Source organism: Sinohyriopsis cumingii, chromosome 4, assembly GCF_028554795.1.
Source record: "Sinohyriopsis cumingii isolate HCF-2022 chromosome 4, ASM2855479v2, whole genome shotgun sequence".
Lineage (NCBI taxonomy): Eukaryota > Metazoa > Mollusca > Bivalvia > Unionida > Unionidae > Sinohyriopsis > Sinohyriopsis cumingii.
Window position 1 is genome coordinate 23,741,990 of NC_142964.1, and position 21,072 is coordinate 23,763,061.

Genomic DNA, 21,072 nt, shown 5'->3' on the forward strand with positions numbered 1-21,072 from the left:
AGAAACATAATGCAACATTTACGAGTATCACCGACGGTCTTTTATAGTGAGTTGTTAACATCAGTAAGCCTAGACAGGTACAGCTCACCATTTTCTGCCTATTTGAGGGGATCCTCACAAGACAGCTATACAAGCAAACAAAATCTTAGACTTGCATTACCTAAGCAAGATGACACATGGCATTTGCTTTAAAGTTTGTGTTCTTTTGTTCAGATAGGATAACTTCTCTATCATCATCAGCATATTTGGGTTACAAGGCAAATATCTTAAATGGCTAGTTGCGTGATTCAAGGAGAATGCGAATTTTAGTATAATATGTGAGCAAGTTACTTTTAAATTAAATAGTCCATTCCAATAAAATTTAAAGAAATATATGCCTGCAATATCATGAACATGAAACAAAAAAGAGAAATAGCCTGAATTAAGTACACGGCACATACCTGCAAAATGCTAAAGATTAGGGGTGCAACAAAATATTGGTATATTGTGGTTGGTATTCCGGCAATACAGTGCACAATGGAGGTTACTGTACCGTGATTTTTTGTCAGTTTACTTTCACCCAACAAATCACTGAATACGCACAATATTTCTAATTTAATTCAAGAGCCATATTTTCTTTTTTCTCCTAGATGCACACTAATAGCACGAGATTGCAAGAAAATATAAAGCCAGATGCATCGTACCATTATTCGGGCAAAGTGTAATAAGGGGGTGCCAAGTCAAAAGCTGGGGATATTTTTACAGTTATAAAAGAATATAAACTTCACTTTGCCTCAGATAGTTATGTTCTACTAGTAATGACGCTAAATGAACAGTACTCAAGAGTCTGTATTCATAAATATATCAATCCCACTAAAATATTTTAATTTTGTCATTCAAACATCCGTAATGTACACACAACCAAAAATCATGCAACTTCGGCTGTTATGATTGATAATTTAGATTCGAAGAATAGAGAGAGTGCAAAACATTTCAACCAACAGCGGCTGCATCTCATGTCTTCTAAGTGAACTACATGGCCAATGAGATCAAAGTGCTTCAGTCACCTTAACTTCCTTAACTTGTCTTTTACTGACAACACATTTTTAAAGTTAGCTGATAGACACGTAGACCTGAAGCTTAATTTTCAGAATTTTTTCTTCTTCAAATAATGGATTTTCAAATTATTCCCAACAAAAAAGCAAAAAAGTGCAATGTAAGAATATTAAAACATAGATAGACTAGAAATGGCAGTGAGATTTTTATTTGCTAATAAATGAACAACTTTCTGGTGTTTGTAGACTTGTTTCATTTTTAGGTTAACTTTATTTGTTCATTTGACTACTATTTGAAGTCTTACAAGGTATCATCACCTAGAGATGTTGTATTGATCAAGTAGTAAATGTTATTGTGATTATTTTATTGCTTTTATTAAGTGTTACTGTATTGCAATACGTATTTCTATATGGGGTTGGAATATTGCAATATATCACAATACATTTGTGGGTGTATCGTTGCAACCCTACTAACGATTAGACTTAATCATTCTCTACAAAATATATTTTCATACACATCCTATGAAAATATGCCATGCCTTATTCATTATTTCCATTAAATGTTCGTTTTATCGTGTTCAGTATTACCTCATAAGAAATGTGAATCCATAGTCTTTTGCATCCACAAGATATAAAATAGTAGGGATAGAGTTATGTATATGTACCAAGCTATTCAATAAATGGCAAAGATCGATTGCAAATCATAATGTATCTTGATAATGTATTCATAGTCTATTCAGTTCTTTACAAAAATAGAAAAACTAAGAATACTAACTCGCCAAGGAAACTCTAAGTTTTCCCCTCCCCAGATTTTCATTCCGCTATCATATGTTCCGAGTTCTTTGAAGTACTGCACATCCACAAGAAAGGCTGGTCCAACCATCACCACACCACTGTCAAGATAAATGTATTAAAAACATTTCCTGAATATAAAATATATTATTTCTACATAATTATATAACCCAACATCCAATAAGGCAATTCAAATGAAATGTTACTTCATAGAGATCTTTGATGGATATAAAATATATTAGTTTACATCCCATGGCACACAACCGGAGAATCTTTCTCGAGGTAAATATATTTAATGTAAGTCAATTGTCACATCATATAACAATATACATATTGCTTCTGTTGGTAAATTTTGATTGATTTGAGAATATGTTGCAAGTATTCTGTAATGTTATTGAATTTTCATACTTCTTGTTAACAGATGTGATTACACAATGACACAGGTGGGTCAAAGACTGAATGATATGCAGTCAGAAATTGGTTGCTTCTGGGTACAATTAAATCAAAACGACAATAACAATTAATTGGAAAGAAACCAATTAGTGCTAGATCAATTCAATTAAAGAGTGCTCAGTTTTGATTTTGAAAAGTCTTTGATGAGCTGAATCACCTTATTGCACACTTATGCAAGACCTTTGCTAAATCCAGCACTGTTGAGAATGATGCCATGTAAATTGCAACATCATTGCTTTTTTTATTCACATCATCAGCAAAGCAACCAGCAGAACAATGCACATTTTTAAATATATGTATGGTATATGGTACTATGCACATGCTACTTTTGGGGACAAAGTTTGTTGTTTATACTTTGAGAAAGAAAGAATGGAACTATAACTGATTCGACATAAAGAGAAAAAAGACATACGGAAGAGGGTCTGTTACTGACTTCCCTTTCAATTGCATGGCTGAGAAGTAGGTTTCAAAGAAGACAAGTCTCCAGTCAAAGCCATACTTTGTCCTATAGCCCACTTCAGATTCGTACTCAAAGTTCCCCCGATTGATATAATCAAGCTGAGCCATCGGTACGGTTTTCCTGTCCTTCTGTATCTCGACAAGCAGTGGCTCTATCCTACATAATGATAGAGCAAACGTAATTGCAATGGTACACTAGTACAAATCAACACACCTTTTTGCAAACTCTTTTTCCCCTCCTTTTCGCTCTGGTGAGTACCACTGGGTTAATAACTCAAACTCTGTGATGTGTATTCATGCTGTTTATATATATATATATATATATATATATATATATATATATATATATAACAGTTAGCTAGAGAATATCTAAAAATGTCATTGCAATTTTAATTGCAGTACATCTGACATAAACAGATACCCATAAAACATGGGAGACAAAGAAAATAGAAGTTATCACTTTTAAAGATGCTTTCACCCTACGTTTTATTCAGACAATAGTTTAAATCTATTCACTGTATCGAACGTTTCTTTGCCAATATAGACCACTATGTCCCACAAGACACACACACACACACACACACACACACACACACACACACACACACAAAATAGGGAATTACCCCCATCCTCTTCCCCACATATATGCATTAAATATTTATAGGTTAATATTATATTATTTATGAAAATTAAATTCGAATTGAGTGTCACACTGTTAGGTGTATGCATCACGGAGTGGCTATAAAGGTCAAATATGCTTTTACTTCAAGTATACTGTACTCATTCACAATTTGAGTGGTTTTTAAGGCAACAAAACATACATCATCACGATACACAACGTAACAGTTGCCCATTCTACAATGAAGGATTATCAATTCCTGCAAGAACTCAGCCCAGTGTAAAAAATAGTCCAACCTTATATCATGGAGATTATAGCCATTTTATCTTTGCCTAAAAAACACCTTTCCAATGTTCAATGGAATAGTTGTTATATTTGATGGTTAATGTGCTAGATATAACTTTCAGACTCAGACAATATCTTGATGATATAAACACACTTATCATGGTTTATCGAAGTCTAATATAAACTAAAGTCTATGGAGAAGTAACAATCTCTGCCAATCAACATGTCTGAGTAAAATCACACCTAAATTTGGTCTCTAGAGGGGTATCAGGCTCTGCCAATCACCATGTCTGAGTAATATCACACCTAAATTATGTCTCTAGAGTGGCAACAAACTCGGTCAATCACAGTGTCTGAGTAATATCAAGCCTAAATTCGGTCTCTAGAGTGGTAACCAGTTCGGTCAATCACAATTTCTGAGCAAACTCACTCATAAATAATTACAGTATCTAGGGAGGTAATAATCCCAATTTCACACCTTAATTTGATTTCTACAGATGTAATAAGCTCGGACAATCACAAATTCACACCTGAATTCGATCTCTAAAAAAATAATAATCTTAGCGAATCGCAAATTCACACCTAAATTCGTTCTCTAGTCAGGTAATAAGATCGGACTATCCCAATTTCACACCTTAATTCCATCTCTAGCTCGGACAATCACAAACGCACACCTAAATTCGATCTCTAGAGAGGTGTTAAGCTTGGACAATCTTTAAAAAATATACATTTATGTAGATCTTATTCGTAATCAAACTTATCCGATATATTGATCATTATAGGTTACTGCATTTGTACCGGAAACTATGAATGAGTTTTTCGGATGGAAATATTGCACGACCTTTAGAGTGCAGTATATCTATCCGACAAAACGAGTTCATATTTTCCCATACAAATGCAGTAACCTTTTCATTATATACTCATTTTCTTATTCTATCTAAGGCTCAATTATGTAAACAAAATACACTACAAGAAACAAAATAACCGAATATGTTCCAAACTAAATAGACAAGCGCAGATTCGTCATTATACAACAACAATATTATTAATAACCACATAACTCAGCCAGATAAATTTGAACGTAGGCGCGTGATAGACATAACTTTTGAAAGAAAACTGCGTTTTGGTCTAATTAAAATTCAAATTTGGAGTCATACTGTGAATGAATGCGCATGATAGCAACTTTTCCATTTGATCTGGAATAAATAGATTTTGGTATTTTTGTCGCGTTTACGAAATTTCGTGATTCTGGACTGGATTTATCTGTGCGAATTCTACATGAAGTACATCAGATTTCAGCTGCAATGGAGCAGCGTGTTGACATCTGCAAGTGTCTCTGTTCAGTCCTTGAATGTTTGAAATTATAATGTGGGGAGAATATGAAGTCTTTCAGTTGCAATTATCAAAAAGACGCTATGGAATATAATGTTTATTTAATTTTGAGTGCAGTAAGGAGGATGTAATTGCACTTGGAATATAGTCGAAATTAGAGCACAATTTCAAAATGTGTAATCAAGCTTGAGGAGTCATGACATGGCTCATGGAATTCTGATTTGCAGAACTAAGAATGAACATTTTGAGGAAATTCAGGATGTAAAACTGTAAGTATATTTTTTGCCATTCATAATACCAGCTAAAGAAGACAGTTTATGCCTTGTCTCTTGCATGTTATTTTTAAGAACCCTGTCTGGCGTCTATATCTAGCCTAACTCCGGAACATTGTATCACAAAAGTTAACGCGGAATGTGCCAAAGCAGCTGGTATGTGGCAGTCCACGAAACATCTCGTTTAGTTCGTTCAGAAACGAATTTAATCAAACAAAACGTCAAGCGTCTACTAAGAGATTGTACACGATTTGTTTACAAAGTAGTTCCTATTACACTAATGGGCACACGTGAGTTCAATACGAAGCTGCGCGCGAGTGCAATATCGTAAAATACTGAACGATTCTGACAATGTAAAGTTAACGGAGAAAAATATGAGCTTATAATAATACGGACTATTTAAGAACTCTAATCAAAATTTAGTTATAGATAGAGTCGTTATAGTATTCACAATCTCAACCAATCAGAAACAAGTTCGCCTTATTAACTTGCGTGAATCTCGCTCTTTATCGAACATATCAGAGATTACTATGTTATAAGTCCAAATTCCAAGTTGGGTGGAAACTGTGGATTCCAGAGTGATAACAATCTCAGCCAATCAGACTGAAGATCACCTCATTAATGGCGCATCTCGCTCTTTATCGAACTGGTCTGAAATCTTGATAACGCAAGCTAATATTCTACATGTGACCAATTTTAGACCAGAAATATGACTAACAGATACACAAGCACCTCGTTAATGTGTGTCGATCTCGTTCATTAATGAACTCGTTTCAGATCTAAATGAGATATGCTTACTCCATGTTAGATCAAATTAAAATCAGAAACATGGCCTCCAGAGTGATAACAATCTCAGCCAATCAGGTGAATGATCTCCACACAATCTGAGTGGATCTAGATCACTATACAACTCGTCGAAGATCTTGATAATACAGTCCGAGTTTAATAAAAATCGGCTCAAAATATTGGCTCCAGAGTTAAAACGCAATAACTGACGGACAGACGGACGACGAACGCAGGCTCATACCATAAGTAAAAGCTCACGTGACCCTACAACCGTATGATCTAACAATTTTAGAACTTTGACTTATTGTAAAGAGCGCTATACCAACCAGTTTACATTAACCTCCATGTGACTGTCGAAGAACGAAACCACCTGACCGGTTACGTGTTTGAAGCCTTCCAATCTGGCACGAATCAGACCTTGTCTGTAGGGAAGACGAATCAGTTTAACAAGGGGACTTGTGACTTCTTTTATCTTCTGCTCAAATTCTTTCTTGAGACTTTCTGAGAAAAAAAATGTTCCTACTTCGATTAGCAAAGGTAGCTGTTTATGACAGCGATAAGCAAAATTTACAGACTGCTATTACGATAACTACTTGAGGGAAAAAAGATAAAGGACAACAAACGATATAACCATGTTGCAGTCTACAATCGACATGTCAAGATGTACAAATGCAAACCCTGGTTATTGCCAACAAACCATCCGAAGATTTGGAGAACATACTACATGTCTTATCTACACTAGTTGACGTCGTTATACCCCCTTCCCCCGTCCCCATTCTGTCTACCATTTGTGTTATTTAATCATACGGAAAATCTTATTCTGATCTAGATATGTAAACACATAACAGAGATTTAAATAGTACTTGCTTTATTAGTTCAAGTTTTTGCTTGGCGTTACAGAGATTGTAACTGTAAAATGTCAAGCTTTAGTACGATTCATATTGCATCAGGTAAACTAGCTGAATGAATATGCAAGAGATGTTGGTGCTTTTTTTTTTGGAGTACTTACGCATGTCACTGGCGTCATCTACAAGAATGATTTCCTTCAATAGATGAGTGGGGGTCCTGTTCAGAATGCTGCTCACGGTTCTGAGGAGGATGGACGGCCATTCGTTATAGAAAGGTATTACTATACTGGTGGTCGGCAGATCAGTAGGATATGTCAACGATTCACATCTGGAAAATTTATTATTATGCCATGTATAGTAATCTATTTTGGTGTATACCTTAAGATGAGGGAAATTCTTGAACCCAAGGTGGTTTTATGAGGGTTCACATCATATTCTAGGCCCATTGCCAAGTGTTTTAAGTCGGTAAATCTCATATAATCGTTTTCTTACGAAAGTAACCTGGATATAAATCAATGAATAAATTATTCATTTGCGAATAGAATCACTCTTTAAAAAATATTGAATCACGACACAGCAACTTTATCTTCAACTGACATGCAAAATATTCTACTATCTGAAACCGGTTGATGTCACCATAATGGCATGTAATGATTGAACCATTGTGTCTATTAACACGCTGCTTGTTCATCGCATAGGAATTTCTAGATAGGTCATCAGTCCTTTTCAATAATGGATGTTTTTATATTTGACTACTAATATATAAACATTCGTACTATTTAACACGACTTATCTAATCATACTGTGATTCCATTCATCTGTCTGTCCGTTACCACCCGCTGGGTAGAAATTACGAAACTTGCTGTTTATATGTTTCCCTTGAGGTAAACATCTGCAAGATGGGTACGTAAAAGAACTTGTCAATAGCTTCCCGTGGGTCGGTGGCTCTTATCTAGATTTCCAGGGTTCTTCTTCCATCAGTTATACTGGCTGACATGCATATTTTATATTGCGCTGAGAAATGGTGTTAAACACAAAATAACAACAACTTCAGATTAGCTAAGCAAGGAGTTAACAAGCTAGTGACGTCTGTATTACTACTTTAGTCTGATTCAATTTTGTATATACCACTGTGGTATTCATTTTTATTCGGTTAAAACGTATTCAAACACCAAATTAAAACAGTTTCTTTTCCCGGACTCAGAACAAAACACGATATAGGCTTTTGTATTTATATAATCTATTCCTCTCTTGCACGCTTTCAACATATTTTTAACTAAATAGATGGACATGAATTTATAGTCTGATCTAATGCAACTAAGAATATCAACAGGCGGACGTAATTGAAAACACCAATATAGGTCAAATCTGGGCGTTCCATATAATGATAGAGATTCAACATGCATATCAAACACTAGATCAACCACATAAAATTAAATGGGTATATAATAAAATTTAATTTCTTGTTACTTAAAATTTCTCCTGGCCTCAATTCAAGACCTTGATGTTGTTGCCATATCTGAAGTTCCCAAAGCGGTCCATATAGTCTCCCCCCCCCCCTTACGTACATCTCGCAACCCTATGCAGACATTAAATGGTACTTAACATGATTATACCGCAACAAGGGGATAATGCTCCATCTAAATTGATGGATGACGCTGTCCAGAAATAATCATTAGCTGGGAAGGGAGTGGGGGGTGGCACAGTAATACTGATTTGAGATTTATGGTAGAAACCATCTCACCATTATGTCGAAGAGAAATATAAGACAAGATATGAATCAATAAAGAATTTCCCAATCTATACAAGTTAATGATAATGAAGTATGTTCTCTCACGAGCCTTTTAATGGTGATGTTTCCTCTAATATTCAAACTACATGTGTTTTTTGTTGCTTACGTACATCTGACAGTTTCTGAAACCATTTCATAGTAGTCATCATGGTAGCTATTTACACTTCTGTCAACCATTGTATACCTCGTCGTCTATTGATTTTCGATTCGATCACGAGGCTTGAAATGATTGCTTGCATTTTTGGGGGATAGCCCAGCGATGCTATTGTGTCAAAGGTTTAGAAGATAAACCTGTCTTGTTTTATTGTGTGTAAGTGTGCGTATATGTGTCTTCCTCTGAATACTCTGTCTAGAAAAACAAATTAATAATTAAATATAAAAAAGATTAAAAAAACCATCGGTGGAATTCTTATTTGCTGCATATCCAATATAGGTTTTGTTATGTTAAAGCCTATTACAAGTTGAGATTGTTCACAAAGAATCGACTTCAGGCAAATATCGTGGGATAAAATGATAGACATGCCATAATCACTTTGCTCAATCGTTACAAGAAAGTGTGTGATTTGCGCCAAAAGTGATGGTGTCCTGTGCAAGAAACACTCATCGTTTTGTCCGAAAAACAAATTTAGCATTTATGGGAGACACAAACTTGTTTATAAGTCCAATTCAAATTGAAACAATTTAATCTTTTTTATTTTACCATTAACCCAATTATCACAAATGAAAACCATAAGCCTATAACTCTAATCATGCCTATGAATTCTTACAGTTAGTACAATTTCTACAGGCTATCATCACCATTTGTATAGGCTATCATCACCACATGTACAGACTATCACTACCATTTGTACAGGCTATCACGACCATTTATTTGTACAGGCTATCACTACCATTTATTTGTACAGAGTATCACAACCATTTGTACACGCTATCAGCACCATTTGTACAGGCTATCATCACCAATTATTTGTTCAGGCTATCATTACCATTTGTGCAGGCTATCGCTACCATTTGTACAGGCTATCATCACCATTTATTTGTACAGGCTATCACTACCAATTATTTGTACAGGCTATCACTACCATTTGTACAGGCTATCACTGCAATTTATTTGTACAGGCTATCACTACCATTTGTACAGGCTATCACGACCATTTATTTGTACAGGCTATCACTACCATTTATTTGTACAGAGTATCACAACCATTTGTACACGCTATCAGCACCATTTGTACAGGCTATCATCATCATTTATTTGTACAGGCTATCACTACCATTTATTTGTACAGGTAACACTACCATTTGTACAGGCTATCACTACCAATTATTTGTACAGGCTATCACTACCATTTATTTGCACAGGCTATCACTACCATTTATTTGTACAGGCTATCACTACCAATTATTTGTACAGGCTATCATTACCATTTGTACAGGCTATCACTACCATTTGTACAGGCTATCATCACCATTTATTTGTACAGGCTATCACTACCAATTTATTTGTACAGGCTATCACTACCATTTGTACAGGCTATCACTGCAATTTATTTGTACAGGCTATCACTACCATTTATTTGTACAGGCTATCACTACCAATTTATTTGTACAGGCTATCACTACCATTTGTACAGGCTATCACTGCAATTTATTTGTACAGGCTATCACTACCATTTATTTGTATAGGCTATCACTACCATTTATTTGTATAGGCTATCACTACCATTTATTTGTACAGGCTATCACTACCATTTGTACAGGCTATCACTACCATTTATTTGTACAGGCTATCACTACCATTTATTTGTACAGGCTATCACTACAATTTGTACAAGCTATCACCACCATTTGTACAGGCTATTAACGTCATTTTACTGTGCTCATTGCTACCATTTGGCTCGATAAATAATATCTGTATTCTTATATTCGTCGTTGAGTTTTATTAATTTTGTAATCAACAGATCATGTAATTGTTACTTAGGTTCCATAAACATAATGTAATAAATCTAGGGTATGCGCCATTTGGAGTTACGTCTCCATTGTCTGAATTTATTAGATTTTAGTGAATAATTGTTTGATCATGGAATGTGTATGTTGCGGAAATATTTCTTAGCCCGAGTAATTAGACAATTTCTAGCGGCAAACGTCACCGAGTGCAGTATGGATGAGGTTTTATGATGGCATGGTTTAGTTACGTAGCGGAGTTCTGGTTGGAACCGGATAAGTGAGCATGGAGCCAAGTAGTTCCTATCTAAATCTAAAGGTGCTGGTTCGTTGTGTATCACCATTTGAAATGTTTGTGATAGGGATCGATATTTTGTGCATTGGAATAATTGAGAAAGGATTATTCCGCCTTTCGTTGTTGGCATGATGGTAAAGATTGAGTAAAGTCACGTCTGTAATGAGGCTCCAAATCGAAATAAGGCTGACTCGGGGATAGAGAGTGAAAACAGTTCCCTGTATTTGGTGTTTGAGTCGTGGTTTATATTTTATGATCTTTGAGTACTGACGTTACTCTGTGGAATGCTAACAAGGTGAAGCCATGCAGTTGTGAGGTTGCCATGCACGTGTGAGGTTGCCATGCACATGTGAAGTTCTGATGCAAATGTGATGTTGGGATATTTTGTGGTCATTGACTGATTAGAGGAAACTTACTGATAGTCTTGGCGTGTTATTAAAACTTCATTTGATAACTATTGTTGTCGAGAAATCCTTGGAAATAAGAGGAAAACAGGGTACTTCGAACCGAACCCATGCGAGTGTTTGATTCGCTCAGTAAAGAGACCATTTGCCGAAAACAATACGTTATTACTTCCTTTTTGTATTCTATAATCATGTCCACGTGTTTTAAAATGCAGTCAAATCGCGGATATTTTTAAAATACTACGGAAATGTATACAACTTTTATTCACACTGCATTATTGTTTGGCAGATAATAACAAGGATAACAGGCTCATGCTCTTAATATAGGACATTTTAGCTGTCAGAGGACGTTGTCACATTATCTTGATTAAATACAGCCTCGATATTGGCAGTCGTTAACCAAACTGCACGGAGTAATGTATGGTTGGAAATGGAAACCTACGAAGGAATTAAAATATTCTCAGTTAAATTATGGTAAAGACGTTCTGTGATTTAAAAAGGATACCATCCAGAACACATTGTAACTATCTTTCAAAACAGCAGATTACAAACAATTTGGATCGGTGGTGTTTTCGAATATATATATATATATATATATATATATATATATATATATATATATATATATATATATATATATATTCGTGTGTGTGTTTGTGTGTGTGTTAATTCAACTGAAAATTATTACTATATTCGTACGCTAGATGTGTCCTCGCTATGGATGTTCTTCAGTATTTAAAAAATGAATAAGGTTTAAATTTATATTATGTCATTACCGATCAGGTGAGATACAAGCAACATTTTTACATCTATATAGGTACACCTGTATACTAAAACAGTAATAAAAAACCACATAGGTAGCTGACGCGACCTTTATGTTGAAAAAAGCAATAGCCTGAAGGAAAAACAAATCACGCCGAGAGACAAATTTGCCTCAGATCACTCCTTTGACCCGTCGTGACATAGAACCCTGTCTACCACTCGGTATGGTTTCTTTTCCCTTCGTGGTTTTTTTTTTTTTTTATAACTTTAAGCTCGCGTCAGTTACCTGTGCTGAAACACGTTTGAAAATCTGACATAGCTATTAAACGCCGTCCACAGTCCGAAACTAAACAAGACAGAACAAAAGTTGACAAAAATGCACAAACGCAGAACGGTATTGTATGAGTGCATCACTGTACTGATAGCAAAAATGTTTTGAAATTCACAAGATAGTTTGTGGTTTTTTACTGTCATGTTATGAAGAAACATAAGTGTATTGATACAATGTATAAAGTCTCCCTTGTCATTTTTCATGATGCTGACCGTAAAACTACATATTGCAGCATTCGTCATCGTCTTCTATCTTGGATTCTTCATCGGGATTCGAACGTGAAATCAGTAGAAGATTTTTTTATTAGGACTGCACAAATTTTATTCTCGGATTATTTTTGGAGTCTTTTTGGATTTGATTCTATAAAACCGTAAGTTCATTTTTTATTTTTATTTTTACAGAATTTTTCCAGGGAAATAAATTATTGTATTTTTCAAAGCTTGTTGTTTTCACTTTTTCTTGTGTTACTGTTTATTTGAGCCTAAACAACTGACATAAGACATGAAAGTTTTACGCACATTCAAGTGAATCGGGAGATCTGGTTCTTTAATTACTACCACAATACGATCTCTACGGTAACAAAAGAGCAACTATTTTTTGTAGTTGAAAATATCCTGATATGCACGTGCGAGCTTGCCACGTCGGGGGATTGGGGTGGGATGGGAACTGCACAATACACACAAAAGCCAACGAAACTAACAAGAAAATTTCCTTTTTTCATTGTAATATTGTAGAAATAATCTGTATAGTTCCACTGTGCACAGCTGACTAACTTCGACACAGTTTTAGATTTTACTTTTAAAAATGTCCTCTTACAGAATTGATATACATGTCAAAATCTTGCCAGAATCGCAAAAAAGTCCAAGGTGTGTATTTCTTAATTGTTTTCTTCACATGACTAACATATCCTTTTGTACAAAAGTAATAGTCCGATACAAATAACCAATCGTCTTTCCGTCATTTACATATTATATAATAAATGATAATTTCAAAAGAACTGCATACATGCAACACATGAGTGTCATTTATATTATACAACGCCGTCTGATATATAGCTTTGTAATGAAAACCCCAATAGTGTCATAACGGGGATTTGAGACCGTCTTGCTATTTTTCGGATCCCAGGCCCTACCCCTACTTCTTTGGTCCTTTTGACATTTTCCCACTGAGGATTTTTCGTACACGAGTACATCTGTGACTGTAGCTCACGTGAATCCACGTCGAAGCTTGTCATGGGTTGGAAGGTACAGTGTGTGTGTGTGTGTGTGTGTGTGTGATAGTCATATCGCTATGACGTCTGCAATGTGGCGGTTTATAGTGATGTCTAGCACTGGGGTGTCATGCCGCTGACATGTAGTATGATGTCCCACCCAGTCACACTATCCTGACACCAGGCCGACCAGTCCTAACACTAACCTCTTAATGCTGAGCGCCAAGCGATGCAGCTATTAGAACCATTTTTATAAGTCTTTGGCATGACTCGGCCGGGGTTCGAACCCGCGACCTCCCGCATCTGAGGCCGACGCTCTAACCACTAGACCACCGGAGAGGTAGTTACAATGCTATGATCTCGCAGAAAGATTAATATGCACAGGCATTTGTGTACTCGATATTTACTGAATGTAAATCAGTTACCTGTTTTGGGTCGCCAGTACCTACGTTCCGTAACAGCTGCGGATACGTCGGTGGTTTTCTATCGCAACCAGCACCTCTTCGAATTCAACCATGCTAATTTTTTTTTATCTTTAATTGCCATCAAGTCTAGTTTACTAATTGTGTTAAGATTACTTTGAAACGCTGTGAGAAGTTTTCAATATATGCGTTTTCGTGAATCTAGTCGTAGATAAATAAATTTGCCAAAGCCACACACGACACCAGTTACTACCGATATAGCCCTGAAAGTAAATCCAGTTAGTTTATCTATATTGGTTGATGTAGTCACAGTTCTAGCAGGACCAATATTGATGGTCGTGGCAGCATAATTCCAAAACAGTAACTACGACCTCGTACATACGTGTATATTTTGCGAGCAAAACGGTTTTCTTGTGATTTCATCTTGCAGAGTTGTTCCATTTTAGCTATATTGTTTTCGCATCTGTAACTTTGAGGCAAGATCACAGTTCTTCCGTCAGTATTGTCATCGTAGAGATAATTGCTAGACAGACTGGTCTTGTTCAGCTGAAAATCGCTCATGTACTTCCAACCAAGCATCTTTCTGCACTGGTACAAGTGTCATGCAATCATAAAAAACATTTCCCTCTGAAATATTGAAGATTCTAACGACTCTGCGTTCTTGGAACTTGGCACCAAGTTGATATACAACCATACTGAGTCCGTTTCTGCTTTATGTCTCTAACATAATCGCTGCGACATGAAACCGGAGTGGATTTGGCGATACATTTTATTTCATCTTTATTGAACAGTATTTGGGTGATTTCACGCTCGACGGTGATGTTTCATTTTGGCAGGCATTTTCGCGTGCTAATGCTACGTCTTCAAGCTGGTCTCGAGTTGGTAGTGGCACATCAGACTGGTGGTTCTAACGGTCGATTTCTATCTTGCTCTCGCTTGGATTATATTTAAGCCTATATGAGGGCTTCTAAACACAGCTATGAAGCCGACATTCATCGAAAAGTGGCAAAATTGCTATGTTAGCAATCGCGGTTATTTGATCAAGAACCCCATCGTAAATTCCGTAGCATCATCATCATCTCGTTCAGAATCCATCACGTATATATAGCGAGAAATCTTAAACAGAAACTTCAAAGACCGTTAAATGTTGAGTCTGTCAATAAGAGTTTCGTCTCCAGCGTCTAAATGTACAAACATTCTAAAATAGCGACTTCATTCTTGAAACGTGCTTTTCGTGTTGTTAAACAAACATGCAGCTCATCATTTACCAGTAATGACATTAGAGCTCATTCCCCTTGACTTCCGGTATTGATCAACAAGTATGATCCGGGCTCGCGCACCTATAAAATACGAAGTTTAAATCTAGCCAAGCTATTTTCCAGAGAATTAAAAACAAGTCTACCATTTGCTATTTTGTTCTTTTTACCTCTGCTTCACAGAACAAGGCTTTATGAAATTACAACACAAATTGATATGGGTATGACTGGCAGCGAGATGGCGGCCTTTACATCTATGTAATTTTTAATCTCTATATTGGCAACATCGACTTAGTCTTTAATAAAAGTAATCGACACACAGGCATCTTTGATTTCCTGATATTAAGTGATGTCGGCTAGTTTTTTTGGCGACGACTCACTGCAGAATTAAAATAACATGGCTGATGTCTAAGTTATATATTTTATGTTTTCCGATTTGATCCTCAAAGTCACAAACTCTCACAGATCGACGCCAACAAGAACCCGGATGCATAACTCAGATCGACATTAGTGTTAAACCTTTTCAGATCCACATCATTATGGCGCCGTGTCGCAGCGCTTGCGCGACCGGAAAACTCAAAACACATTTCGTACATGCTTCAGGTGTAGTGTCTACGTGATTATGTAAAACCAATAAGTGCTTAAGGGGTCGTACTTGAGGAAGCGATGCTTCTGCGATGTCCATATATTGCGCTGTCTCCTGGGTTATGTCCATATATTGTGCCCCCCCCCCCCCCGGAGGTTGTAATGGTAGCATTATTTAAAACAGTTGCAGATGCATCGGTCGTCCAGATCTTCCGCTTCCAGCAATGGCAGCCCACACCTTATGTGTAAATAATCAACAACTTCACATGACGTTGCAAGCCCGTAAAAGTCAAAATATGAAAAAAATTATGTTGAAATGAGTTCCAGACCCTATTGGTGATGAAGCCAGGTTAGCAATGTTGATCGTCCACGGGCTGATCGACACAATTTTATTACGCATGAACATACCTCGGAGATGTCTGACGCTGTAATCATGAGTAAATCGAAATTGACCAACGGTGAAGACCAAATACTTTTTGGAATTTTCTTGGGTAGTCGAAGGCATTTGCATGAGGGTATTTTTGTAATCGTCCCTGTAGTCGAAGCCCTTTTCTTTTTTACTTCGTCTGCGATACACTATGAGACTAGCAACAGCCTTATCCAGAGCCATCTTGTATTCGGTTCCAACGGCCCCTAACACAGCTACTTTACAACCTCTTTTTCCAGAGCCATCCTGTATGTGGTTCCAACAGTCCTTAACGCAGCTACTTTACAACCGCCTTTTCCAGAGCCATCCTGTATGCGGTTCCAATTGCCCCTAACGCAGCTGCTTTTTCAATCCCATTTTCCAGTGCCATCCTCTATGCGGCTCCAAAGGTACCAAACTCAGGTGCTGTTGCAATGACTGGAGATGCAGCTGCCAACAAAGCTAGAATCGCCACGAGAAATGGACAATATTATACCTCTCTTACTTTGATAAATGTAATGTCAGCTCATTGAGCCTATTAAGTTGTGCTTGAGTACTCCACACGGGAACAATACAGGTTAACTTGGTTAGAGAAAGCCTCAGTGTGATCCACACTCATTTCTTACTGCACTCCTTATTTTTGCAAGCTGCGTTAGGTAATTCCAAATGTAACTTCGTGCTATGACATTATTATTTGAAAATGTAACAGGTTCAGTTACGAGTTTTAGAAAACTTTGCTAGTTGTCCACCGGCGCGTCAACAGGTCTCATGCGACCACTTGTGCCCTCCAAGAACGCCATCTGCATTCACCCAAAGGACCAATATACAAAATGTATGTTTATTCCACTAACTACATCGGAGGTTTAGACTGGAAGGAAATGGCTGAGCGATATTCCAATTGCTTGAATAATGATCAATTTAACACAACTCTGAAAGTCTAATATATAATAATATTTGAGTTAGGGATATAATGCATTCTTTTAACCAGACACTGCCAAAGAGAGACGTGTCCAACCACAGGCATTTTGTAATTCTATCATTGTAGTAATAAGTGAATCAGAGAACATCTGAGAAAAGTATACGCAAAACAAGTTACACACACACACACACACACACACACACACACATATATATATATATATATATATATATATATATATATATATATATATATATATATATATATATATATAATACAGAATTAGAATGGTTGGCAACAACTTTTCTATACCATTCAAAATATTTTAAAGAATCCAAAATTAACTAATAAAATGAGTTCCCTAGTCATCTGTCCGCCATCGTTCCATTTTTTGTAATGTCGGTAGTTCCAATATAATCAAGAAAAAATCATTGTTGATTCAAAATTCACAAGACTACACCATTTAAACTTTCGATTTTCCTCACAGAGTTCTCCAAAACCACTCCCACCTCCAGGAAGAGGGTGAAAACACGAACCCCGATCCCGACATTCGAAGTTTGTGTACATTTCAAAATGCTCTAGCTATGTCCATGTCTGTAATTTACCATCCAATATATAACGAAGTTAAACAACCATTAATGTAACCTAACATACAATTTAAACGAAACAACAATGCCTGTAATTTACCATACAATGTTCGACGAAATTAAACAACCTGGCAAATACGGGGGTTTTGTATGATATCCGCAGCATGCCGGAAGGTACGCGCTAAAATGAACAATTCTAATTTTCTGATTGCTATGGAGCGTTTTGCTGTGGAACGTGATCAGAAGTTAGGAAGACCATAATCACTTTTTTTGTTTACTATATCTCAAAATCTTTACGAAGCATTTTAAAAATGAATTAAGTTATACAATTCCGGTGTCATCTGTTGTAAATAAATCCAGTTGGTAAAATCAAAACGTTAACTAGTCAGAATTGGTTACCTACCCTGATGGTCTTGAATCGGGTATTCGTCTGTTGATGGGCAGTAAATCACTGAGAATAACATTTACTTCGTGCTGTTTTTCCAGCTCTTTAGCCATTGGTGACTCGAGAATTTTCTCCGCCTTTTTAGCATCCATAATTCGCACGTTTACCGCTTGACCATTGAACCATATGGTATCCATCCCGGTATAGAACACTGCAGTGTCCTTTCGGTTTTGAGCAAAAATGTCATCTTTGAGGATCTTCTGCTTCTGAAAACTGAGTTTATTTCGAGCGCCATATTTCGCACGAATCCTGATCAAAGCAATGTATATGACTGTTGCAAGGAGCACAACCAAGCCAAATACAACCAGTGTATACCTTCGAACCAGTCGCATGCTCGATACAAGTCCTGTTTATGTTTACAAGTTAAAATAGGAATTTGCAGTGCTAAAATAATTCCTATAGCCTGACGCCCGGGACCCCTCTAATTTTTTTAGTTCGGGCCCGTCCTGTATTCCAAGTGAGGTGTCCGTCGGGCTTGTCGAAGAAAATAGTTTACCTGAGGAAACTTTGATCGTGCTGATGAAATGAGTTAATGTACTTTCAAGAAGCTGACATACGTGCCATAACACGGTGCAGTCTAAATCAGATTACCACTGTCCTACATGAAATTGAGATATGGTTTTAAGAAAATGGAAGCTTTGCTAAAAATGCAATTTTGTACTTCCAAAGCCCCTGACACGGTCGTGTTTCGAGAAAACACAATTTTCAGTAATCTTAACAAAATTATTTTAAAAACATAATAACAAATGACCAAAAAGAGCTTTCAGTCTATGTCCGTTACATGTAGTATGTATAAACAGTAATATGTAAATGATTGGAACTGATATAAAACTGTCCCTTGAGCGGATTAAATACAACAATTAAACAAGGTAAAGTATATAACCACATTAACTGGCTGGACAATAGCTAGTAAGATGTGCTGAAGGTTGCAGTGGGTGAACCCATTGTGCTTATTTGCATAGGTAAGATCAGGAATTAGAACAACCCCTTATAGGTAAATCAAAGAAATGATAAATGCTTGTACAAGAACTAAAGTTATTATATATTATTGCCTTGAATGACAATGTTTAAGTCGCTGTGAATTATATTTTTGACAAGTTTATGAACAGCGGCAATATTTCTTTGAAATCGGATTTTGCTACATATATAGAATACAAAGCATGCTCATTTCAGTTTTGGGAATATTGTTCAAGTGTAATTTTTATTAAATTTATATTCAAATTTGTAGCTATTGCAACGTTGTTTGACAATATTAAAAGAAGGGGAAATTTTGGACTTTTGAAGTCTGACATAACTGTTAACTTTTCTAAAGCCAATTAGGAAGAATAACAAATAAAATTGTGAGATTGGGACATAAAATAGGGAATTTTTTACGCGGCATGTTTTAAGCGCTAAATTCAGTAAATATTTACTGATCTTCCAGATCCAATAAGGTAAGGACGCGCCAGAAGCCCGCATAAAGGTTTTTTTTTTTGGGGGGGGGGGGGGGGGGCACGTAGTGATCAGCCATGAAATTTTATTGATGTAGGCCAAAACATGTTTAAAGGTGAAATTGAGGGTGGCAACTATTGCCCCCACTCCCTTGTCCCAATTTGACGCGCCATCTCTCCCTGTGACACGTTTCATTTTCCCCCAGGACAAGACCCTTTTTTCATATTCTAAACAGCTGTGGCTAAACTGCATAATAGCTAAAGGTTAGACTTAAGTACGCAAACATAAGTCCAGTGTGACTAATTAGCAGTTAATCCTCATCAATGCATTTATCTTGTGAAACGGACTGGCCCTTCGACATACTTCAAAGAAACCATGTTCTACAATGTGTATATAGGACACACGATACTAATGGTATGAAAAAATGGGAATCATCCTGGAAATGGGTGAACCTAAAATAGAGTATATATGGGTTTGGCTGACCAGGATTGGTTAATAATGTAAGTTATGTTGTAGGAAAAAGAATCTTTTGAGATCTTATCCTAATTGTAAGTGAAAAATAGAGACATTGTTTTATTGATGGAATTTCAGTCCTTTAAAAGTCTTGAGTTTGGAACACTCTACTAAAATTAGCACCCGACTCTTTGGTGCGGAATTGAAAGCACATGTTTCAAACACATGCAGGTCCAGAAAATGCCATAGCTCGTATCCTTTCCTCTACACAGAAGCTGACATCCAGGTTTCATCTATGCTGATAAATATAGGTTTGATCATGAGCACTCAGAAGTTTTAAGTTATTGAATTTGTAATATCATAGTGTTTGCACAGGTTACTATGGGAACTGAATTAGTACCGTGAGTCCTATAAGTACCGTCAGTTGATTGGCAAATAAACGAAGCCATATTTTGTTGTAACGTACAATGCCTAGGTTTTGAAAAACATGGTGTCTCTTCTATCTTCTAACCACCTATATATGCTGGGATGGAGCTAAGGAGTGTCAACAAAACAATGCCTAGGTTTTGAAAAACGTGGTGTCACTTCTATCTTCTAACCAGCTATATATGCTGGGATGGAGTAAGGAGTGTCAACAAAACAATGCTTAGGTTTTGAAAAACATGGTGTCACTTCTATCTTCTAACCAGCTATGGAGCTATGGAGTGTCAATAAAACAATGCCTAGGTTTTGAAAAACATGGTGTCACTTCTATCTTCTAACCAGCTATATATGCTGGGATGGAGCTAAGGAGTGTCAACAAAACAATGCCTAGGTTTTGAAAAACATGGTGTCACTTCTATCTTCTAACCAGCTATATATGCTGGGATGGAGCTGAGGAGTGTCAACAAAAACAATGCCTAGGTTTTGAAAAACATGGTGTCACTTCTATCTTCTAACCAGCTATATAT

The 21,072-nt window shown here is 36.5% G+C and overlaps 1 protein-coding gene across 1 annotated transcript in view; it reads right to left on the reverse strand.

Moving 5' to 3' along the window:
- LOC149800815 (polypeptide N-acetylgalactosaminyltransferase 13-like) overlaps positions 1–18,306 on the reverse strand; it is a 42,426-nt gene extending 24,120 nt beyond the window's left edge. Inside the window, exons 1-5 of the mRNA XM_089954220.1 lie at positions 18,197–18,306; positions 7,042–7,208; positions 6,359–6,533; positions 2,692–2,895; positions 1,810–1,927 (exon numbers count right to left, since the gene is read on the reverse strand). Of these exons, the coding sequence (XP_089810346.1) occupies positions 1,810–1,927; positions 2,692–2,895; positions 6,359–6,533; positions 7,042–7,208; positions 18,197–18,291 (759 nt within the window). The 5' untranslated portion in view covers positions 18,292–18,306. The remainder of the gene's footprint in view (positions 1–1,809; positions 1,928–2,691; positions 2,896–6,358; positions 6,534–7,041; positions 7,209–18,196) is intronic.
- Positions 18,307–21,072: the final 2,766 nt, after the last annotated feature.